General features: G+C 55.7%; 1 protein-coding gene across 8 annotated transcripts in view; it reads right to left on the reverse strand.

The window, feature by feature from the left end:
* Positions 1–16,372, reverse strand: part of LOC101938334 (chloride channel protein ClC-Kb) — a 31,501-nt gene that overhangs the window by 3,494 nt on the left and 11,635 nt on the right. For 4 of the 8 annotated variants that reach the window (XM_065575113.1, XM_065575112.1, XM_065575116.1 and 1 more), the window contains exons 2-15: positions 15,416–15,586; positions 14,222–14,350; positions 11,943–12,071; positions 10,547–10,686; positions 9,198–9,275; positions 8,930–9,008; positions 6,659–6,784; positions 4,484–4,568; positions 3,372–3,473; positions 2,753–2,837; positions 2,035–2,208; positions 1,256–1,325; positions 783–893; positions 225–438 (exon numbers count right to left, since the gene is read on the reverse strand). In XM_065575113.1, the coding sequence (XP_065431185.1) occupies positions 225–438; positions 783–893; positions 1,256–1,325; positions 2,035–2,208; positions 2,753–2,837; positions 3,372–3,473; positions 4,484–4,568; positions 6,659–6,784; positions 8,930–9,008; positions 9,198–9,275; positions 10,547–10,686; positions 11,943–12,071; positions 14,222–14,350; positions 15,416–15,539 (1,646 nt within the window). In that variant the 5' untranslated portion in view covers positions 15,540–15,586. Of the gene's footprint in view, positions 1–224; positions 439–782; positions 894–1,255; positions 1,326–2,034; positions 2,209–2,752; positions 2,838–3,371; positions 3,474–4,483; positions 4,569–6,658; positions 6,785–8,929; positions 9,009–9,197; positions 9,276–10,546; positions 10,687–11,942; positions 12,072–12,663; positions 12,686–14,221; positions 14,351–15,415; positions 15,587–15,765; positions 15,912–16,083; positions 16,211–16,372 lie in introns of those variants that run through there. The other 4 variants (XM_065575115.1, XM_065575114.1, XM_065575118.1 and 1 more) reach the window with 4 other exon arrangements.

The raw sequence follows: 16,372 nt of genomic DNA on the forward strand, positions 1-16,372 counted from the left end.
CTGTTAACCCACGGTACGCCAGGGCCACTCTCCAACCTCAGCTCTGCCTCTGTGCCAGGCGCTGCATTCGCTACCCAGCAGCGGTGGAGTGGGGCTCCATCCCCTCTGGCTCTAGCTGGCTGCCTAACCTGCCCCTCTTGCACCCCCGCCAACCCAGCGCCAGGCCGGCGGAGACGCCCCTCCGAGGGGCAGCAGACGGCAGCAGCGTCTCCCCAGGGGCTCACCCGATGTGTCGGCTCCTGATCCGGGGCAGATAGGGCAGCTTCTTCACAATGATGGTGCCGTCGTAGAAGGAGGGCTGGAACTTCTGGGCTATAGCGTTGGCCACCAGCACAGCCAGGATGACGGGCAGGATATGGGCGATCTGCCCGGTCACTTCAAAGGCCAGCAGGGCAGTGGACAGGGTGTGGGTGACCGAGCCCGAAAACGCTGCCGCCCCTGCCAGAAGGACAATACAAAGGGCAATGACCTCCCGGTGCTGCCCAGCACATGGGGCGGGCGGGGTGGGTCTGCCAGGGTGCTCATGTCCAGCTCCCGGATCCTCCTGCATCGTTCTCTCTGGCGGTCATGCCATGCAAGCCATGGTGGAGCGGAGCTGTGTCCAGCCCCCCTGAGCTGGAGAATGGGGGAAGACAGAAGGATCCTGGAGACCACCCCAGAAACATGGGGCAATACACTAAATTCTGGAGCCACCCTGCAAAGGCACCTACCGTTGCAGCCCCATTAGTTAGTCGAAGCCTGTCGCCGGGCTCCTGAGTTGAGGTCACGTGCTAGAGACTTACCGGCCAGTGCGTAGCCTCCCGGAGTGATGGTGTTAACGATGCCGTCCGACTGGATACCCTGGGGGAAGAGAAAGGCCACCACTTCCCCCACCAAACGCCCGATTGCAGCGCCTGGAAAAACATTCACCACTGGAATCCAGCCGCTCTGATCTAAAGGTCAGGGACTCACGTTCCCACCTCCCAGGGGACCCCTCTGGGACAGAAGCGCAAATGCCCAAGACTTGTCGAGTGTACATGCCACCGGAGCAGGAACCAAAGTTCCCAGGAGCCCGGGGCGGATCTTGCTGGTCTAAGCACTTGCTGCTTTCCCCTTTCCAAGGGCTCTGCGTGTCGAGAGATCCCAGCAGCCTCCTCTGAGCTCTGAGTGACAAAGGGCTGGTCCAATTGGCAGCCCTTATTCCCTGTTATGGTAATAAGGACACTCAAAGGGTCCAATCAGAAATGGGTGCAAGGGCAGGGCGAAGCGGTCTCACCGTATACAAAGAGCGGCATGAAGTACCCAGCTGGCAGCGGCATGGTGGTGGCCAAGGTCAGCATCCAGAACTTGAACGAATGAGAGAGCAGAAGCGAGTGAGATCCACCCACGTGCACCCACTCCAGCCATCCCTCGCCCGCGATGGTGGGGGGGATCCAGCCACCAAACCAGTTTGCAGAGTCCTCCATCCAGCAGCAGGCCGTGCTCTGCACATACACCCTGCACGTTACCACGTCAGGGTTCACAGCCAGACCCTCATCGCCCAGAGGTGATAGCTCTGCCAAGGGACCCAAAAAGAAGCCTTCCCCTGGACTGGCGAGGAGGAGCTGTGCTGAGCTGGTCTCAGATGACCTGGCCAAACATTACATGGGAAATCTGGTTCTTGCCAGAAGACACAGAGAGGGAGCACAGAAGTTGCTGGCAACGCTTCCCCTTGAATCACACAAGAGTAACCGGGACATTTCCCCAACAGGAACCAGAGACTTCTCCTCCTAAGCCCTTCACGAGGGCACTTCCCCTCCATCCAGTGCACATGGCACAACCTTGGAGCCCTCTGGTTATGCACAAGTGCTGCCACCTTGTATCCCCTATCAGACTCCACTGGGTCCTTGACTTTCCTCTCCCATCTCTGCTCCATGAGGCTGCATGTTCTTGGCTCCCCCTGAAGGACCTAGGGGGTGGTCCAGCAAGGGGCTCCTGACTCCCCAGAGCGCTGAGGTTCCTGTAGAATCAGACCCATGGTACCCAATCTCACGGAGACCTCGACAGGGCCAATACCTTCATCACCAGAAAGAGCGCCAGGCTGCCATAGATGGTGATGCTGGGCTCCCACCACTCAAGCCACAGGTTTTCAGGGTCGACTTGAGGAGGCCTGGCTAGCGATGCGTTCTGGGACAGAAGGCCCCACGTCTGGTTGTCGAAGAGGGAGGTGAGAAGTTCCTTCATGCTGAGCTGGGAAAGGAAGAGACAGGTCTAAGCACTTCCCTGCACAGGAGGAGGAGATGCTGTGAATCACTATCGTTCTCAGACACAGTCTGATTCTCTTGTCACCCACAAGGGGGAAAATCAGGAGTAGCTCATAGAGGTCAGTAGAGTGAAGGCGTACAACTGGCCCCAGCCTGCTACACCTACCAGCTGTATTAAGCCTGGAAAATCAGACTGAGGGAAAATACAGGCTTCAGGGGACTGCTGCCCTGCCAGAGGGATCTTGGGTGGGAGGCAGAGAGGACGTAGGGTGTGGGCTGAGGAGTCTGGAGAGAGGAGCTATAGGTGCAGCCAAGCCTGGGGAGAAGGTTGGAGCTGGACTTTAGTGAGAAGATAATTTACTTTGTTAGTAAAGTCAGACCCCAGGAAGGGGGGAGTTTGTCTCTCCACAGTGTGGCCCGTCTTTCAGAGCTGGGTGGGAAAGGCCCCTGCTCTCCACCCTGGAGTGAGTGCTTAGATCCCCACTGGTCAGAGAACAGGCGAGGGGATCCCGAGATAGGCCAGTACTTACCCTGGATGCCATGAAGTGCCCCAGGCTGGGAGGGAATGTGATGGAGGCGAGCAGGAGGGCCACCAGGGAGGAATAAATGGGCTTGCTGAAAAAGGCAGATCAGTGACATGTAACATCACCCGGCGACCCTGGAATGGGGCTCTCTGAACTACAGGGGAAAGGGAGGGTCAGGGAGAGGGCAGGTCACACAGGCTGGGTTGCCAAGCAGCAATGGGCCCATGATTTCTCCCCTAGGGTGAAAAGCCAGCAAAGACTCTGGAGCAGGAGGGAGGTTTCCTTTCCCTCCTGCAGCAGAGGAGAAGGAGACAAACCTTCCTCTTGTGGGCAGCGCAGGAGCCGAGCATGCCGAGAACGCTCCAACATGGAGCCTTCGCTGCCAATGGCTGGTTAGGAGGGAACAAATAGGTGGCAGGTGCCGGTGCCTCTTGGGGACCAGGATGGATGCGGGGGGAGGTGACATCCAGCGCAGCACGGAGGGGGCGGAGGCTGGAGGGACAAGAAGACAGGGCCAGGGCAGAGAAAATCTTCGGCCACACACACGGCTTGCACGCCTCCCGTCCTGCTGCACCTTGGGAACAGCCCCCACTCCCGAGAACGCCCCTCCCTCCAGAACGCCTACTCTGTCGCCAACAGCTTGGCGGTGACCGTGTTCCTCCGGACGTATCCCAGGAGCCAGCGCTGACAGAAGAGATACGCACAGCTTAGAATCCCACAGATCCCCCTGCCGAGAGAAGAGACCGAAAAGCAGGAATTACCCCCCACTTCTCCTCCGAGAGCAGCCTGTGTCCTCCAGGACAGCCAGAGGTCTGCACACGTGGTGATTTCATTGCCAGGCATATTCATGCCGTAGCATAAAGAGATCAGGAATGTAGCTATTCCTAGGTTTGGCTAGTGACTTTATCTACAGCACCTCCCAGCTCTTAATAGATTTCACCCTCACACACCCGGTGCGGTAGGCGCTGCTAGTGTGTCCGTTGTACAGATGGCAGGGTGTTGCCTCAGTAACTTGCCCACAGCGGCCATTTGCCAGGCCCCAGGGCAGCAAGCTATCCACTGGGCTGTCCCCCTGTGACGAAGTGGGACTGTTCTTAATGTTTCCTCTGAATTCTGTGTGGGTGCCACTGATGGCCCGGGCCCTTCCCCCCTGCAAGGGGATACTAAAGGTGTGGGAGAATAAAGAGGTCAGGTGACCTCCTGGCCCGGGAAAGGAACTCAGCAGAGAAGGAGGGGCGGGAGGGGGTTTTCAGTTGGGAGCTGGCTGGGGACGGGGAGTGAGGGCAGACGGGGTTGTCTGGCTTGCTGGGCCCCAAAATGGACCCGGCTGAGGGGTCCCGTTCTCTGTACCTACAAGCTCTGTTTTAGACCGTGTTCCTGTCATCTAATAAACTTCTGTTTTACTGGCTGGCTAAGAGTCACGTCTGACTGCGAAGTGGGGGTGCAGGACTCTCTGGTTTCCCCAGGACCCCGCCTGGGCGGACTTGCTGTGGGAAGCGCACGGAGGGGCATATGCTCAATGCTCCAAGGTCAGACCCAGGAAGGTGAAGCTCTGTGAGCTTCGTGCCCTGAAGACAGTCTGCTCCAAGGGAGAGGAGGCTCCCCAAAGTCCTGACTGGCTTTGTGGGGAGCAGTTCCAAAGCATCGTCCGGGGACTCCGTGACACCCCCCTTCCTTGGAAAGTGACACCTCTGCACCGAACAAAAGAAAAACAGACCAGACTGGGCCTGCTCTTACCCAAGCACCATGAAGAAGAAGGTCTCTGGGAGATCAAAGGGGAAATCAATCTTAAAATTGGTCTTGAATAGAGCAGTGATGGTTTCTGAGAGAAAGAGTCAAAAGTCACAACCACGGACACCCCAGGCCAATTCAACACGCGCCCTCCAGTTCTATTAGCATTAGCCACAGGAGCGGCGGAAGGGCCCTAAAAGTAGGGGGGGGCCATAGGCGTCCGAACCGTGGCCCCATCCCTGCCTTGCCCCTTCCCCCCGAGCCCCTGCGCTCACACCCTCTTCCCCCAAGGCCCCGCTCCTGGGCCGCCCCTTCCCTCCAAGACCCCACCATCCTCTTGCTCTTCTCTGCCCCCTCTTCCCCATCGCTTGCTCTTACGGCTGGTCAAAAGGGGGGGCCATGGTCACTGGCCCCCCCTTTCTGGTGCCCCTGATTAGCCAATAGGGAGCTGAGAGTATATCACAGATTCCAGCGGCGGCGGCAGCAGCCGGACTGTGCCAGCGGACTGGCCTGAGTGGTGCTGGGATGGGGGCAAACCAGAACCCAGCCTCCATGGTGACGTGATACTTGCATCCCCACCTATGCAGCAAAGAATGGTACCTGCTGACCCACCGCCCGGAAGATCCCGCCCCACCAGTGGAAGAGGATTCCCAGCCACGTGTCGGGGGGATGCCACCAGCCCTCCTTCTTCCCCAGGCCCCACGGTCGGGTTCTCAGAGCACGGCTCTGCCGCTAAGGCACCAGCCCAAGCCAGCCAGTGTTGGGGGTTAGCTTGGCTGGCTGTTTGGGATTTCCAGAGCTGGCATCTCACAGCCTCCAGGCCCAAGACATGCTAGCAGCATCCGGCACTTCCCCCTCCCCCTCCCTCTGGGTCTCTAAACTGATCATTTCAGTGTGACTCAGACTCCGGCCTTTTCTTTGACGGTTTAAAGGCAAGGGGAGAAATGAGGTGACGTCTGATGCTCATAAAACTGCGGGAGACAGAAAGACATCTGGGGCTCTGCCGTCTGCCCACACACAGCTCTTCCCAGGGGTCTCATTCGTGACCTGCAGCCCCCCTCCCCATCTCAGCCCCCTGTTCCAGTCCACAGGCACGGCTCTGCCAATGCACCTCAACCCTGACCTGTGCTGGCACCAACGGCGGCTGGTGCTTTTATGTTGCGAACAAACATCTGTTAGAGTCTGGGTTGGCAGACTCATTTCAGTTTCAATGCTGCAACTATGAGCCTCATTCAGTCTGCCTGGAATGCTTTTGGCCAGCACTACAGGTGGCTTTATCCATGTTTTTCAAGCAGGGCCATGTCTGAAATTGCACCGCCGGGGTCCAGACCATAAAAGATGCATCATGCGCTATTAACGAGCTGATTTTAGCAGGATACGGGACCAAAACTCAGCCTAGAGCCTGCCAGTCTGCTTTCAAAGATCAGTGTCTTTTGCTGGGTTGTTCTGACCTCAGTCAGGGGAAAGATGAATTCTTTTCTGATCCAGGGTTTTGTTTAAAAAAAGAAAAAAGAAATGGCGTTCTGCCTGAATGGAGCACCTTTCATCCCGAAGGACAGCAAGCACTCTGCCAACTACAGACTGCTTTACAAAGGAGTCTTTCAGCCACCATTAAAATGCAGCTACTTCTGGGGTTGGGCACAGCAGCTGTTTAACAGCACGTGACAAAAGCACACACAAACACACCACTTTTGGGTAGGAAGAGGAGAATACTGTATGCAAAGTGCAGGAGATATATAGTAAGATAGAATGTAACTAGCTGAGATGGATTTGAGCCAGAATATCAGGTTTGTCCTTACGAGTTCTCTACAGCCCCTTCCCCTTGTTCCTTCTGTTTTAAAGAGGACTCTCGTCCCTTAGATATTGCGGAGCTGGAACTAATAGGATCCACCCGATCTGACTGCCAGCGTGAATCAGCAGAATAACTCTGCACTAAGTAGCTGTAGCTCCTGACGCAACCGCCCAGCCAAGGTCTCACTTCCAAGTTCTGACCCAGCCTGATGCTGCTTATCTCATAGGCTCCCAACACAAGGCGGTAGGACCGGTAGCCTGGAGGAGGGATATTTCAGTGATGGGGCAGCCCAGCTGTGCACGCGGACACCCATGTGTGGTTTGACCTTCCCTTCACTCGTGGGCCATCCCATCACTCTCCGATCACTCAGCCAGCGCTGGTCCCTGTACCTTGTTCACTGTTGAAGACGGCGAGCAGGCGGAACATGAAGGCTCCGCAGGTGGCAGAGAAGAAGCCCCTCCAATAGTCCCTGACCGCAAAGTGGGATGACATCACCTCAATGCTGAACAGGACCCCTGGGGAAAGAGGTCTCAGGTTACTAGGGTGGCAGATGAGAGGCGAGAACTCGCGTTTGGCATCTGAGCAGGCCCTGGGGGAGCTGGCTGCCTACAGGTGCTTGTGCCTTATCTCCTGGCAAACTCTCAAGTGCTTGATAAACATTACGCCCCGGGGAAAACATACAGCATCAAGGGCCCAGATCCTCACACCAGGAGACTGGGCCATTCACAAAGAGGCCACTTAGACTCCTCCACCTCCAGCACCACACACGACAGTGTTACATGACGGAGAGGAGATGCTGATCTCTGAAGTGCAGAGGAGTCCCCCAACTCCTGTGAGGCTGCTGTGAGGCCACTGCCAATTTCACGTCTCAGTGCTGATGTTATAGAGCCAGGCCCTGGGCGTGCTGACCCTTAGGAGACTTTATATTTGTTCTTTCTTCGTTATCAAGTTCCTTAGGCTGAGCAATACATAGCTGCTGTCAGAGTAGGGGGAAAACACAGCACTGGAGACATAGCAATGCAAGACGGGCTTGATTTAAAGCTCCATGGAGAGTCGTTCCATTGACATCAAAGGCCTTTGGAGCAGGCCCTTGGATAGCTCCGAATCTACCCTGCATCTAGTGACAGAAATTCCAGCGGGGACATTGTTTCCACCTGCTGCTGCTGGAGATCTCAGTTCTGAGCTCTTCTCCTCGAAGGACCCACATTAAAATTTGTCCAGCTGAATTTTAAAAGGGGTTTTACAGAAGCTAATACACAGAGAAACATTTCCCTGGTTTTCCAAGCAGGGTCATCATGGTTTTGCCACCTGGTTTTCCTTCTTAGGGGACATCTCACCTTCCTGGGAGCTCTCTTCTGGGTATTCCCATACGCAGTTCAGGGCAAACATGACAAGATCTCCCCATCCCAATGCCCGTCTGTGCACCCAGCTTCTGCCAGGGTGCCATTTTGTTCTGAGTTACTGACTCGCCACGGTAACAGGATCAATTGCTATTCATTTAGCAATAGCAGAAAGGGTGTGAAGACAACAGGAGGTGAATTCCTACCTGCCTGCTGGATTCACCGGCCTTATAGGAAAGGTAGGAGGGAAATTGGCAAGGAGCACAAATGGGAACAGAGGAGAGCAGAGCAGAGCCAGTTGGGGCGAGGGCTGTTGTATTGTTTGACAACAGGGTTGGAAGCCAAGATGTTCAGCCCCAAAGAACAGATTTTGACCATGTGAGATCCTCTGTTAGCTAGCACCAATAGAAGGCTGTTATCCTCTATGTCAGGGGTTCCCAAACAGTGGTCCGCATATCCCTGGGGGTACGCAGGAGCTTAAAAACTCTGTGGCAATTCGTTATATAAAACACGGTAGATCATTTATTTCAAGATGTACCAATGAGAACACAGATACACAGCAACACGGATGTATAGAGCCCTCCCCTCCAATCACCATGCAGCGCGGGTTCAGTTGCCCAGCAACAGTCTAGTCTAACTGAACTTGGGGGGGCGGGTTCGGTTGTATACGTCACATTGTAACTATCTCTGTACGTAACAGTGAAATATGGACAGGTGGCTAAAGACAGGTGGTACTAAGAAGAACACACAAAGTATCAGTGATGAGAAGGGGAAGGGGAAGCAGGCCGCTGGTGGTAGCTCTGGCAGGGGGTACGGGGGCAGCCGGTGGTAGCTCCGGCGGGGGATACGGGGGCAGCCGGTGGTAGCTCCGGCGGGGGGTACGGGGGCAGCCGGTGGTAGCTCCGGCGGGGGGTACGGGGGCAGCCGGTGGTAGCTCTGGCGGGGGGTACGGGGGCAGCTGGTGGTAGCTCCGGCAGGGGGCACATGGGCAGCCGGTGGTAGCTCTGGCGGGGGGTACGGGGGCAGCTGGTGGTAGCTCCGGCAGGGGGCACATGGGCAGCCAGTGGTAGCTCTGGCGGGGGGTACGGGGGCAGCCGGTGGTAGCTCTGGCAGGAGGTACGGGGGCAGCCGGTGGTAGCTCCGGCAGGCAGTAGGGGGGCAGCCGGTGGTAGCTCTGGCGGGGGGTACAACACAATAAGAAAAGTTGGGGAACCTCTGCTCTGTGACCCAGCTGGCGGGGGGAGACACCACACACTCCCCCAGCATGTGACACGGTCCCCACCCCTGCCACCCCCCGGGCCGGGCCAGTTCCACTCTTACCGCTAATGGGAGCCCCGAAGACGGTCGCGACTCCAACAGCAGCGGCTGCCACCAGCATCTCCGTCTGCTTGCTTTTGTTCTGGAACGGAGACACACAGAGCAGGGTGGTTTGCCTCAGACTCTAGCACGTGCAGGGAGCCCCACTACGCTGCCAGCAGGGACCAGTCGATAAGGGCAACCCTGGGGAGAAGGGATCGGGGTGTCTGACCCCCCTCCCCGAGTCCCCTCTCCTCTCACCGGCAGGCGGCCGCCCCATTCTCCGCCTTACCTCATACTCCCCAACGACAGACGTTCGGATCTTTCCCAAATACGCTGCGATCATGCTGGAGAGGTGCACGAAGGGGCCCTGGACGAGAGAAGGAGTTGGGTGCTCAGTGGTTTACATGGAGAGAAACGCCCAAAGGGGCCACGGCCCAACTGAGCGAGGTGTAACCTGCTGCCATCGGTGCAGTGACAACCCAAGGTGTGGATCTGGCCCCAGCTGGTTACCTGAACTGCTTGGGGCGAGAAAGCAGGCTGGAAAGCCCGTGAGATCAGACGGTCTCAAGAGATTTCCTCCTGCGGCAATGACTTATCCGATCCCCCTACTGCCGCCCAGATCAGCGTTCAATTCACATCTGCCAACAACGGGCAGTTACCCGATGAGCCAGGGCTAGAACCCTGCTCCTTGCAGCCCAAAAGACACAGACCTCTGCCACGAGAGCTGACGGAGAAGCCCTCGCCTCTGTGCGTTCCAGCCACTAGACGGCACCATTGTCTTTAATGTGCGGCAGGAAAACTGGTGTTGTTACAGGGGATTTCAGTTTAGGAGACACGCTGGAGGTCTCATGCAGCCAGTAGCAAAACATCATTCGAGTTTCTAAAGTTTATAGTTGATCATTTTCATTTCATTCTCTAGGGACGGGGGGGGGCTGTATCTCAATCCTTGCTCAGCTGACCTCAGATCTGGACCACTAGCCAAACCCCAAGGTACAGCAAGGTTCAGGTCAACCCAAGTAAGCAGGTGGATTTTAGGTCACTTGGAAAGATCAGCAGGCTGGTCTCAACCTTAAGTGCCACTGCCCCACTAATCCCCATCCGCCCGCCACTGTTGCTCATCCACTGGACGGTTTCAATCTCCATTTGTTTGCTGCTCAGGGAGGAGAGGCTCTGTCTTGAGCATGTTACAGACACACCCGTTCTCAGCCCCAGAACGGCCCTTGGGTTCTTTGCATGTATATCTGGAGATTCCCGTCTCTCACCGGACTTGGAATCTGTTGACGCAACCTGACTGAAACACGCCCTCAGATATCAGACAGCTAAAGATCGCTCCGGTGCCCTGAATCAGGGTCAGATTCCCAGCTGGTGTATATCAGCATCATCCCACTGATGTCAATGGATTTGCACAAGCCGTGGATCTAGCCCTCCTTGGGACACCCCAGCACCTCTTGACTTCATCTCCCTCCCAAGATTTGGAAGAGTCCCTTGTAGCGAGATTGGGGCTCTCACCCAGTCTCCTTTCTGTACTTTCTATACTATCCCCAATGGCCTACACCGGCCTGGTCCCTCAAGAGGAACCAGCAACCAAAACGTCTCCTCAACCTCATTCAGCCAACAGACCGAGCGGGGGACACTTACGACTTTGCCGAGGAATATGGTGCTCCCACACGCGAGGGTGCAGGTCAGCCCCACCACTTTGGCTCCGAAGTTTTTAATGGCCAGGTACTCCTCCAGCATGACTCCGGTGAGAATGGTCTTGAGCTCCGGGATGCCAGAGCCTGGAAAAACACAAAAACGTAGGACACACCAGAATGCCAGCAAACCACTTGGAGAGCCAAGAGTTAACAGAGGTGAAGGCATTTGGTAGCAATGTCTGGAGCTCCAGTTCTGGGATTCCAGTGAGTGTCCAGCCAGGAACCCAGTATCAACAAGGCCAAGGGGGTGTATTCTGAGTTGGGTACTTGCAATTCAAACCAGATGCCACTAGATTATCCAAAAGCAGAGAGATGCTTTGCTTCTACCCAAGGTGTGTTCCACATTTGTTGGGTTCCAGGGATAAAAAAAAAAAAAGCCATCTGTTGCTTGCTATAGGGCAAAGACCTTTGTGCACACCTGACATTGAGAGCCAGTCAAAGGTTCCCTGTGGTCAGCCCTTGAGACTGAAGTCCTCTGTTTATCCACCGAGCCCATACAATATGGGAAGTGGCAGCACAAACTTCCCATGCACAGCCCGGCCAATGCCCTTCAATGCATCTGACCTGGGGCGCGAGAGGGGAGTTCACTCTCCAGGCCCTTTCAGCCCTTGACCTGTCTGCTGTGACGGCCAACAAGGGACCCACTTAGTGCTGACCATCGTGGGATTTTTGTGATGTGCACATCTGGCTCCAGCTTTCTCCACTCTGCAGGCCACTCTCTAGGAGATAGACCTTCTGATGGACCATCTCCAAACCATCACCCCAACCCCCCACTGCTTAGCTCTCAACCCCCCACTGCTTAGCTCTCAACCCCACACTGCTCAGCTCTCAACCCCACACTGCTTAGCTCTCTCTTCATTCTGAAGACCCCCCACCCAAAGTGGAAGAACCACTACATCTACTGCCCACTGGGCTGCACTCAGGGCCGGCTCCAGGGTTTTGGCCGCCCCAAGCAGCCAAAAAAAAAGAAAAAGTCACGATCGCGATCTGCAGCGGCACTTCGACGGAAGGTCCTTCGCTCCGAGCGGGAGTGAGGGACCGTCCGCCGAATTGCCGCCGAATAGCTGGACGTGCCGCCCCTCTCCTGAGCAGCCGCCCCAAGCGCCTGCTTGCCAGGCTGGTGCCTGGAGCCGGCCCTGGCTGCACTGTCCCCACCATGATGTTGGTCAGCATGAGCCCGCGGTGCAACAGAAGGGTCACCCCTGAAGCACATGATAGCAGGTTGGGTAGTCAGTAGCCTGGGGCTTGACTCCAGAAGAGACACCAGGAGCTATGGGACACAGGGATGGTTGTTATTAATAAGATGGCTCCTCTGTGACCTGTGAGCGCATCAGACTCACCTCCGGAGTGCGGAGTGATGCTCTGAGAGAAGCCAGTGGAGAAGGCGGACAGGGCAATCGGGTACATAGTCCAGGACAGGTACTTCAGCAGTAAGTGATCCCCGAGCTCTTGGTAAAGCCACTTGTGTGCTAGAAAACAAGTACAGCAGAGAAGAAGGAAGTGATGCAGCAAAATGGACCAGTGGCCTAGCGAGTGCAATATCCTGCCTCCCTCCACAACACAACAGACCAGTTGTGCATCTGTTCTGAGAGCCCACATCCGACACACCAGAACAGAGCGACGGTCCAACTATTCCAACTTCCCACCATTCCAGGTCATACCAATGGCCTATCTATTCTGGGATCCCATCTCCTGCCGCACCATAACAGATCATTGGTCCAGCTAGTCCAGTTCACTCTCTCCAACAGTGCTCAGTCGCCGACGGAAGATGTTAATCCCATTCAAACATCTAACTGTACAATAACATCCCTTGGAGAAAGACGGGGAGATTCTTCCTGACCCCCATCTGACAATCTTCCTATGCCCTGAAGCATGAGGATTGGCAGTGCTTGGTTTTTTACCCCAGCTAGTGTAAACTTCAGATTCCATTCTAATTTATATGTGTCCAGTGCAATAGTGAATCTTACTAAGTTGTTTGCCCCCCTAATACCCTATGGCAGTGAGTTCCATGGGTTTATTACACAGTGTCTAACTCTTTGATTCTCTGAATGCTCTTCTCACCTTTCATTCACCACAGCCTCCAACTCTGTGTTCCCTGGAACATTACCCTACATAAAAACATGACACCAAACCAAACTGTGGTGGGTTGTGATAGGACAGTCGGGGGGAGGGGAAGAAGGAATGGCAAAGGGTGGGGTAGGAACAGTCTCTATGATGGGTTCGGCCGCAGGGTTTCTTGTGTCCAATGTGCTCTAAGTTTTTCATGTTAAAATCAATGTCAGTGGCCCTAGAGGGTCTGTGGAAATACCTCGTATACGTGGGGCATCCTTTATCTGAGCCCTCTTTCTATTGCCCTTTCTTGGGACCACATGCCACTCTCCTATCCAAATCCCTCTTTCCTAGCGCTCTACCCAGCTGCTGCCTTCCAGAAAACAGTCGGGGGCTGCACTGAACAGGCAGCTGAAGTAAGCAAATCGCTGCGCCACCTGGAGTTTGTTCGTGCCATCGTTTGCACAGCCAGCGTTGCTGGAATCCACTCCAGACGGGCACAGAAATTCAGTCTCTCTCCCACTTTCTGTCCCCTCCTTCACGTGAAAGAACGAGAACAACGTGGATTTCTGTCTCCACCTGGAATGGATTCCTTGGGGAGGAGAAAAGCCTCTTTTAGATTTCTGTGCCCACCTGGAGTGGATTGTCCTGAGCGCACTCTGGGCATGACAGTAATTAACCAAGATACACAAAGGAGCTCCCAGGATGCTGCCTGATCTAATGCAAACTCCACTAGGTGTCAATGTAACCTAAGTTTTCCCTCTGGGCCTGGACTCTGGCTTTGTGTATTTACCCGTCAGTGAGCTGCTAAGGTTCTGCTGCAAATCCCCTCGGACTGGAGCGTCCGATGGAACAGGGCAATTCTCGACTGCTTTCCAGACACAGATCCCAGCGGGGGGGAGGGGGCGTGTTGCTGTTCCCATGCAGTGGAGGGGAGGGAGGGGGTAACTTGCCCAGGGTCATGCAGTGAGTCGGTGGCAGGAATGAAACCCAATGCTCTTGATTCCTAGTTCAGTGCCCTACCCACCCAACTCCTTTCTAAGCTTATGCTGTTTGCTCAGCCAGTGATACCCTGCATTGAATTCTGCTATCATCCCCATGGGCCAGCATCCCCAAGGCACAGTCAGTGAACCCCACAGAGACCAGCCAGGCCAGGAGCTTCCTCTCAAGTGATGCTGCAGTAGAGTCTTGCAGAACGCCCCATGCACTCCTAGGACAGGCCATTGCCGGGGGGCTCCTACGTGCTGAGTAGGCAGAGGCCAGGAGCAGCGCAGAGGGAATTCACTCCATGTCCAGAAACCCCCACTGAGCAGCTTTGGCCAGAAGGACTATGGGACATTCAGGAGAGGCGTCCAGTGGAACAGTGCAAGCCACGGCCTGGCTAGGAGCACCTGAGTACTAATCCCATCTCTAATACTACCTCCTCCTGTAGGGCACTGGGCAAGTCACGGCCCCTCTCCCTGCCTCAGTTTCCCCAAGCAGATAACCATTCTGCCCTGCTCGCTGCAGAGGCCGGGGTGCTTCGTAGTATTCAGCTGAGAGAAAGCGATCATGACCTGCCAACAGTTACCGTTCGATAGCCTGGAGACCGTGAAATCCATGGCGAAACTGATCAGCGCCATTATCACCCCCAGGAAAAAGAGGAAGTACCAGTCATCACCGACACGGAACAGCTGGCGCTTCACACACTCCAGGCAGCCTGCAGGGGGCACCAGTGGGACAAGGTGAGTCAGACACACTCCGCTGGGGCCAGGTAAATCACACGTTACAAGGAGGGTCAGCTAAACCCCACAGGGCATGAGTTCGATTGTTGCATGGCTAACCACGTAAAAACACTGGCCCCAGATCAGGGCTCAGGCACCAGGAGAATTTCCTCCTGCCTGGGCTCCCAGGGAAGGATTTTGGGGTTGCTCTTTTCAGCCCCCTTGTAGACAGAGGTCGCACATCCCTTACAGGAGGAAAGTGAGCGGAGCCGGTCAGTAGCGCAGGGTCTGGCACTGAAGCAGAGACTGATTGATTGTTCTGCACTCGGAGGAACAGGTTCCCGGAGGATGGGAGAAGCACAAAGACACTTTTCAACCAGCTCGGTTTATTAACCAGGAAACAAAGTTCCCCTGGGGGGGCAGCTTCATTAAGACTGAAACAGTCCATGAGTTCATTCCGAGATTCATTTTCAGACCAGCTACTGCCAGCGAGACCCACCCAGCAGCTGGGTTTTGTTCTTCCGCAGCTCTCTATGCAGGCAAATGCCAGGGGAAAGGCAGTACAGACCAAAGGGGCACCTTAGACACACCGGCTGGATGTTATTAAATACAGCTGACCTGCAGCCGTGGTGGATCAAACCCGGTGCAGTGATTCGGGGGCAGCCATTTGAAATCTAAGCCCAACGGCTTCGCTGGAGGAGCAGCCATGGAATAAGACAGACAGCGAGCGCAGGGAGACGCGCACAAGCCCCTCGACAAGTACGGAGCGTGGAGCAGGGGTTATTAGATCAAGGGTAGCAGAGAAAAGGCCGCCGGCCTGCTGGGGCCTGGCTTTAGTAACAACGACACGCCGTAGAGTGGAGGGGTTTAGGAACTGCAAGGCTCCAGCTGGGAAGGTGCCTGTGGTCCCACCCCAAAGGGGTATAGGTGTCCTACTTGAGGGCCTCCTGGCAGAGGAGAATGCTGCTTACGCGCCATCTGGACTAGCTGACCCAGGAGGCCTTCGATAGCTCTGCCACCCGTACTGGAGTAGGAGCATTTCCATCCATCTCGGCTCTTACCTCGGATTGTCCTGCGTGTTCTGGGCCAGGGCCTCCAGCTTTCTTCTAGCACTAGAATCCTCTCCGCCTCCTCCTGAGCAGCTTGGGGCTCCCTCCGCACCTTCCAGGACCCTGCCGTCGCCATGGGCCGGCGATGCCTCCGGGCCAGGAGTGGCAGGTCACTGCTGGTCCCTGTGCAAAGGGGAGCAGCTTGCTGGTAAGAGGCGGTTCCGGGCTGCCTCGCCGTAGGGGGTTCTGGGCTACAGAGAGGCCCGTGTTACAAAGGATGGAGCTAACCAGGGACCATTTCACTAGCAGTGACCATACAGCTTTGGCAAACGACAGACTGCATGTGTGGTGGGGACGCCTACCTCCCACCAGCTGCTGCTTCCCGAACAACCCAGCCGTGGGGTACTGCTTTGCTGGGTCAGAAACAGCCTCCCTATGGACCCTGGGCTGGCATTTGATGTTACATGGCTGCAAATCCCTTCACTTCAATGGACTAATTCTACACTTATACGGGTGCCACTGAGCCCTGGTCGCTCCCCTCCCCTCCCTGCTCCCCAAGTTCGCCTAGTCCCCTCTCCCCTCCGCCATCTGTCTTGTCTCTGTTGTGGTGAAAGCTTCTCCTCTGCCCCTCCCAGACTCCAAAACAGACTCCCTGTATGGCTGCCAACTCATGGATTCACCCTCTCCTTTCGGATCATGCCTGAAGATGGCTTTGGCCCTGCCTGGAGCTCTTGAGACAAAGTCAGTGGGACTTTGGTCCTCCTTGGGGTGGCCTAATGCCCAGGGCTGAGTTTCTGGTACAGAATCTCGCAGGAGAGCAAGGGGTTATTCGGTTTATAGGAAAGATCCTGCACCAGGTAAAGCCGCATTGTGCTAATAATAGTGGATGTTTGGCATCCAGCTGGAGTGAGCGGGTGATTAATGTGTTGACTGAGCGGGTGACCTTGAGTTGCTAATGGAGTGAGACCC

This window comes from Chrysemys picta, chromosome 21 (assembly GCF_011386835.1).
Source record: "Chrysemys picta bellii isolate R12L10 chromosome 21, ASM1138683v2, whole genome shotgun sequence".
Classification (NCBI taxonomy): Eukaryota; Metazoa; Chordata; order Testudines; family Emydidae; genus Chrysemys; species Chrysemys picta.